The sequence below is a fragment of the Cebus imitator genome, unplaced genomic scaffold (genome assembly GCF_001604975.1).
Source record: "Cebus imitator isolate Cc_AM_T3 unplaced genomic scaffold, Cebus_imitator-1.0 Scaffold71, whole genome shotgun sequence".
In the NCBI taxonomy this organism is placed as follows: Eukaryota; Metazoa; Chordata; class Mammalia; order Primates; family Cebidae; genus Cebus; species Cebus imitator.
This window is the reverse complement of record NW_016107386.1, coordinates 1,231,675-1,240,989: the sequence shown is the minus strand read 5'-3', so window position 1 is coordinate 1,240,989 and position 9,315 is coordinate 1,231,675. Positions and strand designations below refer to the sequence as shown.

General features: G+C 46.5%; 1 protein-coding gene across 2 annotated transcripts in view; it reads left to right on the top strand.

The window, feature by feature from the left end:
- WBP1L (WW domain binding protein 1 like) overlaps positions 1-9,315 on the top strand; it is an 81,296-nt gene that overhangs the window by 54,903 nt on the left and 17,078 nt on the right. For both annotated transcript variants that reach the window (XM_017531091.2, XM_017531092.2), the window contains exon 2: positions 3,000-3,102. In XM_017531091.2, the coding sequence (XP_017386580.1) occupies positions 3,000-3,102 (103 nt within the window). The remainder of the gene's footprint in view (positions 1-2,999; positions 3,103-9,315) is intronic.

Genomic DNA, 9,315 nt, shown 5'->3' with positions numbered 1-9,315 from the left:
AAAAAAAAAAAAAGAGATATGGTAGAAACTTGCACTAAGCTGGGGGACTGGTTTTCAGCCCTGTGCTTTCTCTTGTCCTCTCTGTCGCTTCAGGTGTCAGTCCTGTTTCTGCCCAGCCACTAGCCCTGTAGACAGTTACTGGAGTGCTTTGTGTGTACCCTTGGCCAAGTAGACAGTGGAGTAAAGCAAGGCCCAGAGAGGAGGAGTGACTTCAGTTTCCACGGGCAGCCATCTGCCCAGCTGTGCACTGTGGGCAGGACCAATCTTAGTCGCAGCAAATACTGTGGCTTTAGTTTCTTCGCTGAGCAGGGCTTTTTTCCTTCTGAACTCTGAGCTTCTTGGGGATCGGGACAATGTCTTATTCATCTTTGTATCGCTTGAACCCAAGACAATGCTTGGCACAAAGAGAGCGTCCAGTAGATGACTGTGTTATTGTTTAGGATGAAGACATGTTGAAGGCCACAGATAGCAGATGCTTTACAGGGCTCATCATCTGCATAGTGGCCCCAAGTACATTTTGGGCTGAGGTTAACGTTGGCCTGGGAGGTATTTGGTATCTTTACATGTGAAACTTTTTTTTTTTTTTGAAGTTCCCCTCCGTCCTAATCCACTAGTGCCATGGACAGAATTTTGGCAGACTGCTAGATGGCCACTCAGCATTGCCCGTTATGTGAGTGTCCCCGACAAGGGACAGTATGAATCCTGGATCCAGTCAGGATTCTTTTTTTTTTTTTTTTTTTTAAGTCAGGGTTTCACCATGTTGGTCAGGCTGCTCTTGAACTCCCGACCTCAGGTGATCCGCCCGCCTTGGCCTCCAAAGTGCTTGGATTACAGGCTTGAGCCACCACGCCTGGCCTAGGCTAGCTTTTAATTGTTCACTTAATGGTTTGCAGCATCTGAAAATAAAAATTAAAAAAAACAACCTTTGTACTGTCTTTCTTGGTTACTCAATTATCAGAGAACCAAGCTAAAGTAAGGAATACATTTTCTTTTAAAGCTATCATTAGTATTATCTACCTGTTTATTTTTGGAACATTAATTTGGCTCAGTCGAACTTAACATCTGAAGACAAGTTAATATTTATCTGTGAAACAGAGTACTGTAGTTTCATGTTCAGATGATTAAAGTTCACCAAAATGGGTGGCTTAGAGAACAGCTTAATAGCTTTCCCTAAAAATAACCCATTCACAGTTGATAGGTAGCATTTTAGTTGCTACAGTATATGGTGCTTGTGCGTGATAATGTTTGTCTAAATAAGGTAGACATGTTACCCACAAATATTGAGCCTCTGCTGTGAGACATGACTATTATGACAGGGAATGGAGAGGATGGGAAGAAAACCTGAAAGTACGGTATCAGAAATTTTGCGTCAGAGCCTTTGAAATGATTGTGGAAGGCTGGGCATTTATTCTGATGATACTGTTAATTACTCAAAACCTGTTTGGAACATTTCCCTTGGAATTTCCTTGAATGTGAGCTTATGAACCATGAAAGAGAATCAACCCCTTAATTTTGTAGCACAGCTAAATGTTTTTAAAAATCTCCTTTTGAGGTATAATTTGTATGCAATAAAATGTATCTTTTTAGGTGTGCTGTTCGGTGAAATCTTGACAAATGTGTATAGTTGTGTAACTGCCACCACAATAAAGATACAGAACATTTACATCACTTCAGAAAGCTTTCTTGTGCACCTTTGCAGTCACTTTGTGCCTCAGGCAACCACGGCTTGCTTTTTTTTTTTTTTTTTTTTTTTTTTTTTTNTTTTTTAAGACAGGGTTTCACCATGTTGGTCAGGCTGGTCTTGAACTCCCGACATCAGGTGATCCGCCCGCCTTGGCCTTCAAAGTGCTTGGATTACAGGCATGAGCCACCACGCCCGGCCAGGATTCTTATTCAATAAGCAAAAAAGATCTAGCAGATTGAAATTGGATGGGGTTATCTGACCAGTTTGCCCCTTTATTGAAAAGTGAAGAATTTCAGTTGTAGATTTTTTTTGTTGTTGCCGTCTTTGGGATCACACTGTGAATTAACCTTGAAGTGCAAGTGTTTTAACTTGCTATCCATAACTGAGCAGATGTGAATCCTAGAATACATACTGCATTAATTATTCCAGGAAGTTTCACAGAAAAGCCAGTTTTATTTAAAACGGTACTGCTAATTACCAGAGAATCATCCTCCTCCTACCGGCTGAGGTTAGCACCAGAACTTGAAATGTTTCTACTCGGACATAAAGAAAGTAGCCAGGCGCGGTGGCTCACGCCTATAGTCCCAGCTACTCGGAACGCTGAGGCAGGAGAATTGCCTGAAACCGGGAGGCGGAGGTTGCAGTGAGCCTAGGTTGTGCCACTGCACTGCAGCCTGGCATCTAGTAACAGAGCAAGACTCTGTCTCAAAAAAAAAAAAAGAAGGTGAGGCAGCCCTTTTCTGTCCTGTCTGAGGAAAACTTCACTCTGCCAGTTGCTTTTGTGTCCTGAATTTCCTCACCTCTTTAACAAACCATATTTTTGGCCAGGCGCAGTGGCTCACGCCTGTAATTCCTGCACTTTGGGAGGCCAAGACAGGTGGATCATGAGGTCAAGAGATCATGACCACCCTGGCCAACATGGTGAAACCCCATCTTTACTAAAAATACAAAAATTAGCGGGGCACGGTGGTGCGCACCTGTAATCCCAGCTACTCAGGAGGCTGAGGCAGGCGAATCACTTGAACCCGGGAAGCAGAGGTTGTAGTGAACCAAGATCGCGCACTGCAGCCTGGCCACTGAGCGAGACTCTGTCTCCAAAAAAAAACAAAAACAAAACCAACTATATTTTTTCCCTAAACTCGGTTATTGTTGTGTAATTCTTTTAAAGTGTTTTTTCTTAATGGAATAAACATTGATACAAACTGTTTTGGGGGCAGGCAAGTAGACAGCTAGGACAAGTAGACACAGTGATGAGAAGGAGAGTGTTCAGAAGCTGTCATTTAATATGCTCACATGCCTTTTCTTTTTTTCTTAGGATAAGGAAGCCTGTGTGGGTACCAACAATCAAAGCTACATCTGTGACACAGGACACTGCTGTGGACAGTCTCAGTGCTGCAACTACTACTATGAACTCTGGTGTAAGTCCTTGCCTGGGTGTCTCTTGGTATCCCAGGGTCCCAGTTACTCCTTCTGCTCGGTGGGGAACTGTGGGAATCAGCTCTTTTCTGAGTCTCTTGGGGACAGTGTTGGTGAGTGGAATCTGTGGGTTCCAGAAGTGCTTCCTTTGTAGAGGAAGAGAGTTCTGGTGGTCTTTGGATGTTGTTAGCTGAAGACTGGAGAATATGGTCTCTGCCACGTCTGCTGCAGAAGCTCCTGCCTGGGGTTCTGGATGCCCCCTTCCGTCGTGCACTGAGCAGCTGACAACAGCTTAGATCCTTCCTTGGGCCAGGCTAGGTGCCCTGGCTTGCCATTTTTGCAGAGAGATTGCAAGCCAAGCTACTGTGAATGCCAGGCCACTCTAGATGGCCACTATGCTATTTTCTTGTGAGGACCTCAGGGGCTTCCAGAATTTCCCATAGAACCTCATGGAGTGTCTCTGTTTCTGAGGGTCCATGTGAAACGAATAGTCTGTGTCTAGGTTGCTGCCTATAGAGGACCTTCTGGAGAGAGGAAGTCTTGAGACTCAGCTCCTTTTATTTCTTCCCCAGTTCTCACATGGAAGCTCCTGGAGGATTCCCCAGTGTACCTAACCTTTCACTGTCAGCTAAATGCCATGAGGAGGCTGAGCGCAGTGGCTTAGGCTTGTAACCCCAGCACCCTGGGAGGCCAAGGCGCTTATATTGCTTGAGCCCAGGAGTTTGAGACCAGCCTGGCCAACATGGTGAAACCTTCCCTCTCTACTAAAAATACAAAAATTAGCCGGGTAGTCCCAGCTACTTGGGAGGCTGAGGCAGGAGAATCACTTGAACCCGGGAGGTGGAGGTTGCAGTGAGCCAAGATCAAACCACTGCACTCCAGCCTGGGCAACAGAGTGAGATTCTATCTGAGAAAAAAAAAAAAATGCCCTGTGGAGACTGTGCTTGTCTTGCCACTGGTTTGACTGAGGCCAAAACCACTTGCTTCTTGAAGTTGCACGACAGTGGTGATATTGTTAAGTCTTCAGGGAGTGACCCAGGGTTGCTTGAACTGACACTGTTTGTACTCTGACCTTCCTGGAACTCAGATGAGACCGTGTAGAATGCTGGACACAGAATGAGAGCGTGCGTGGGGGAGGGGGGTCACTAGGACAGAGAGGCCCCCGGTGACTGACATTACATTGGTTCTTACAGCTGTCTCTTGAGAAAGGAGAGTACAGACAGTTTCCCCAGATGATTCTATGCCCTCATCACTGTCACCATTTGGAAACAGACTTCAAGATTTTCAAACCGTGTCCTTGCCCCTACCATCCTATCTGCCCTTTTCCCCCTTCTCCTCCCCTGTCAACTCCCTGTGTCAGTGATAACGGCGAAAAAGCCGCCAGAAGGACTATTGTTTGGACCAGAAAGGAAATTAGACTCTTGGCTGGGAGGTCTCTCCCTCTGAAATGTGGCTGTATTTGTAGCCAACAGGAGTGGCTCCTCCAAACAAGACCTCTCCCTCACCCTTGCCTTTCCCTTTTGAGGACTGAGGACAGGCCCATTTGCCTTTCTGAGGAATTCCAGGAGCAATCCAGTGCAGGAGAGCCCAGGGCTCAAGATGTCCCCACCAGACCTGCAGATATGTAAGCTGCAGTGAAAGAGGGCACAGTCATTGCTGTTATTTTAGAAGGGGTGGGGCTGAGAAACTTACTAGAGGACACACAGTGCCAAGCAGGTAGACAGACTCTGTTTAAATGTTTTAAAATGTAGATAGCCACAGGGTTCAAATTCTCCCTCCCACCCTTTGTTAAAACAGAAGTCGAAGCTGGGCTGCCAAAAAGCCACAGAGCTGCAGTTTGTTTTTCTGAGGCCTGGCCAGGCGGCATCAGTTGCGAAAAGGAACGAAGTTGCTGATGGCCCCATCACAGATTGACAGAGCCTCCTGGGCCTTTGGCAGAGCAGACTCAAGAGCCACTGGAATTGGGTCACCCAAGGCAGGGCTGAAGGGTGGAGTGGGGGGGGGACAGGTAGACCCAGAGGACAAGGAGGTAGTCTGGGAAAGCGGTGCCTTACCCCAAGGGCTTAAAGTCAGAAGAGCTGTGTGAATAGCTTGGTGTCTCTCCAGCTATGGGCATTTGGGAAAGGAGGAGGCTGGGCAGATAGCAGTGTCTACACGGAGAGAAAAGTGCCCCTGGCAAGGTGTGGTGGCTCATGCCTATAATCCTAGCAGTTTGGGAAGCCAAGGTGGGCAGATCGCAAGATCAGGAGTTCGAGACCAGCCTGGCCAAAATGGTGAAACTCCGTCTCTACTAAAAATACAAAAATTAGCTGGGCGTGGTGGCGGGCACCTGTAATCACAGCTACCTGGGGGGCTGAGGCAGGAGAATTGCTTGAACCCAGGAGACGGAGGTTGTAGTGAGCCAAAGATCGCACCGTTGCACTCCGGCCTGGGCGACAGAGCAAGACTCCAACTCAAAAAAGAAAAGAAAAGGTGCCCTGTTATATGAGCTGGCATGTGTTTTCCACGTTCTGGAGTCATGGGAGGCATAAAAGCAAAACGCCCCTCTCAGGAAGCCCTCCGATCTCCCTCCTTATTGGGGTCATGGCCTCTGCCTGGTGTGTACGGGAGGGAGGTTGATGTTGGAATGAACACCTGAAGTTCCCATCAAAATGGCACCTTTTGTTGCTTTCAGTCCTGTTCCTCTAACTGCTTCTCAACTTTGTCTAAAGTGTGAAAGTCATGGGCTTTGGGCAGATTTCCTTCCCACCTTCCTTTGGAAAGAAAAATCCTCAGCCAGGAAATCCTTTGGCAGAGTTTTCATAAGACACCTCCTTAACTATAGTTGCCTACAGGAAAGGCCTCAGGGAAAAAAATGCCATGTCTACCCACCCTTTACCTCCACTAAACTGAATTTTCCTGTGTGCTGAGGCAAGTTCTCATTTCTCACACACATACTTACACACACACCCACAGTTTACACAGACACAGAAGCACACATAGACCTGAGCTCTGGCTGGCAACCTTTCCCACGTCTTTTCAATCGTCCATAACCTAAACCAGTTACTGGGGCTGCACGTGACGAGATCGGAAGATCCTATTTTATAGGGGAAATAGTTGAGGTTTATTATGAGGACCTGATTGTTGTTGTTATTATCTCCATGCATTTAATGGCACCTATACTTTAGTTTGTCATTCCATCAGTTATTCATTCAGCAAACCCTTATTCCCATGCTTTTGAACTTTGGCGGGCATCAGAATTTCCTGAAGGACTGCTGAAAACACACACTTCTGGGCCCTACTCCCAGATTTTTTGATTCAAGACTGAGACTCAAAAACCCGAGTGTGCAATTCTAACAAGTTCCTAGTGGATGCTGTGGCCTCCTCTGGGCTGGAAACTCTGGAGAGACAAAATTCCTACCTTCAGAAGGTAATCCAGTGGGGAGGAGATAAACTGTCCAGTGGAAACCCCAAAGCCACGTCTCCCACTTCTCATCCCAAGGCTCTTTCCACTCATCAAGCTGCATTTTCCAGGGAGAGATCAAAGTTGGGAATTTTTGCCCTTGAGATAATTTGGGAGAATTTCACCCAGGCATCAATTTCCCCTGGTTTGGGCTTTAGGTGGGAGAGGAGTGTGTTTCTGAACAGTGGAATTTCCCTGAGGTGATACGAAACAGGCTATTAGCAAATCCCGTCAGTGCTTCCCAACTTGTTTTTCATCTTTCTTTCTTTCTTTTCTTTTTTCTTTCCTTCCTTCCTTCCTCTCTTTCTTTCTTTCTTTTCCTCTTTCTCTTTCCTCTCTCTCCTTTCCTTCCCTCCCACCTCCCTCCCCACGCCCTCCCTCTCTTCCTTCTTCTCACCTCCCTACTCCCTCTTCTCTTTCCCTCTCTTCCCTCCCTTCCCCTCCTTCCCCCATCTCCTCCCCTCCCTCTTCTCCTACTTCCACCTCCCCTCCTCTGCCCCCTCCCCTGTCCCCTTCCTCTGCCCCTCCCCTCCCTCCCTGTCTCCCTTCCTTTGTCCCTTCCTCCCTCCCTCCCTCCCTCTTTTTTTGTGTATGAGACAAGATTTCACTCTGTTCACCCAGGCTGGAGTGTAGTGGCATGATCTTTGCTCACTGCAGCCTTAATCTCCTGGACTCAAGGAAGGGATCCTCTGAGTAGCTGGGGCTATGAGTGCGTGCCACCACACCGGGCTAATTTTTGTATTTTTTTGTAGAGATAAAATTTCACCATGTTGCCCAAGCTTCAGTTTTTACCTGCATTTTTTTTTGTTTTCTTTTTTTTAGTTTGTCTTAAGATGCCCGTTATTAGCAAGAGCTCAGTAAATAGGAGTTGACTGAATTTCCAGTGAATTTTACCAAGAGCAGAACCTAAAATAAGGCTTTGGACTACTCATTTCTAACCCATGTTTATTTCTTTCTTGCTTTCTTTCTTTTTTAAATAAAGATGGGGTTTCACCATGTTGGTCAGGCTGGTCTTGAACTCCCGACATCAGGTGATCCGCCCACCTTGGCCTCCAAAGTGCTTGGATTACAGGCGTGAACCACCACGCCCGGCCTCTTTTTTTTTTTTTTTTTTTTGAGACAGAATCTTACTCCCTCCTCTAGGCTTGGGTGCAGTGGCAGGATCTCATCTCCCAGGTTCAAGCGATTCTCCCACCTCAGCCTCCCAAGTAGCTTGCTCGAAGTACAGACACACTTCACCACGCCCAGCTAATTTTTGTATTTTTAGTAGAGACGGGGTTTTACCATGTTGGCCAGGCTGGTCTTCCAACTCCTGACCTTAAGTGATCTACCTGCTTTGGCCTCCCAAAGTGCTGGGATTACAGGCATGAGCCACCACACCTGGCCCCGTGTTTGTTTATGGAATATTTTTGGGGGGGTTAAAAGGGAAATTGAAAGGAAACCGTTCCCATCTATGGTTAAGCCTATAATAGCAACAATAAATATAATATGCTAAGAACTTACATCAGGCATGCTTCATGTATTAAGTCATTTAGTCCACACAGAGACCAGAGAGTGAGAGACCTTTATTCTCCCCATTTTACAGATGAGGGAAGTAAAACCAAAACTATCAAGGTCACAAAGCTAGAAAATGTTTTTTTAAGCTGGACTTTGAACCAGGCCATCTGCCTCTTCTCTTCCATGTCTGGAGTCATGCTTGTAGGAAAGTTAGCCAGGCGCTCAGATGAAGTTGCAAGTCTCTGACCTCTGACGTCTTTATTTCCCAAATGCAGGCCTTTTCCACGTTGGTGGAGGTGGCAGGAACTCCTGCTGAGACCGAGGAAGGGCCAGGGGAGCCAGTCACTCACCATCCTGGAGGATGGGAGGAGAGGTCACTTACAGTATGCTTGGGCCTCCTTAATGGGGAATTTCCTGCCAGTTGAAGAGTGGTGTTTTCCCAAGTTTGTAGTGAACTCTGGGGCACATGACTCAGTTCCTACATTGGACTATGATTGTTTTTAAAAACATGTTTTCCATTTTGCTTAGCATGATGAATGCGCCTCCACAGTAAACTCGCAATTTTCAAACTTGTCATTGAGGAATGTAGTGTCTGGGTAGGCATATGTGTGTTGGGGAAAGGAGGGTCATATTTCTGTGCTTCTCTGGTGTGTCTTTTTTTTTTTCAAGAAACAGAGTTTCACCATGTTGGCCAGGCCGGTCTTGAACTCCTGACCTCAGGTGATCCACCTGCCTTGGCCTCCCAAAGTGCTGGGATTACAGGCGTGAGCCACCGTGCCCGGCTTTGGTGTGTCTTTCATTGGGTTTTCCTTTTTTAAACTTTCTTCCTTGTGCTTGCTTCAGCATTACCTGTACTAAAATTGGAATGATACTGAGATTAGTGCGGCCCTGGCCAAGGACAGCAGCAAATTTGTGAAGCACTCCATAAAAAAAGTAATAAATGTAAAAATGAACTTTTTTCCTTGTTTTTTTGAAATCTAGCTAAAAGATTAAAATTTTTCCTAACTTGGCCAGGCATATTGGCTCACACCTGTAATCCCAGCACTTTGGGAGGCTGAGGCGGGTGGATCACTTGAGGTCAGGAGTTTGAGACCAGCCTGGCCTACATGGTGAAGTCCCGTCTCTACTAAAAATACAAAAATTAGCCAGGTGTGGTGGTGCACACCCGTAATCCCAGCTACTCAGGAGGCTGAGGCAGGAGAATCACTTGAAACTCAGAGGCAGAGGTTGCAGTGAGCTGAGATTGCATCACTGCACTCCAGCCTGGATGACAGAG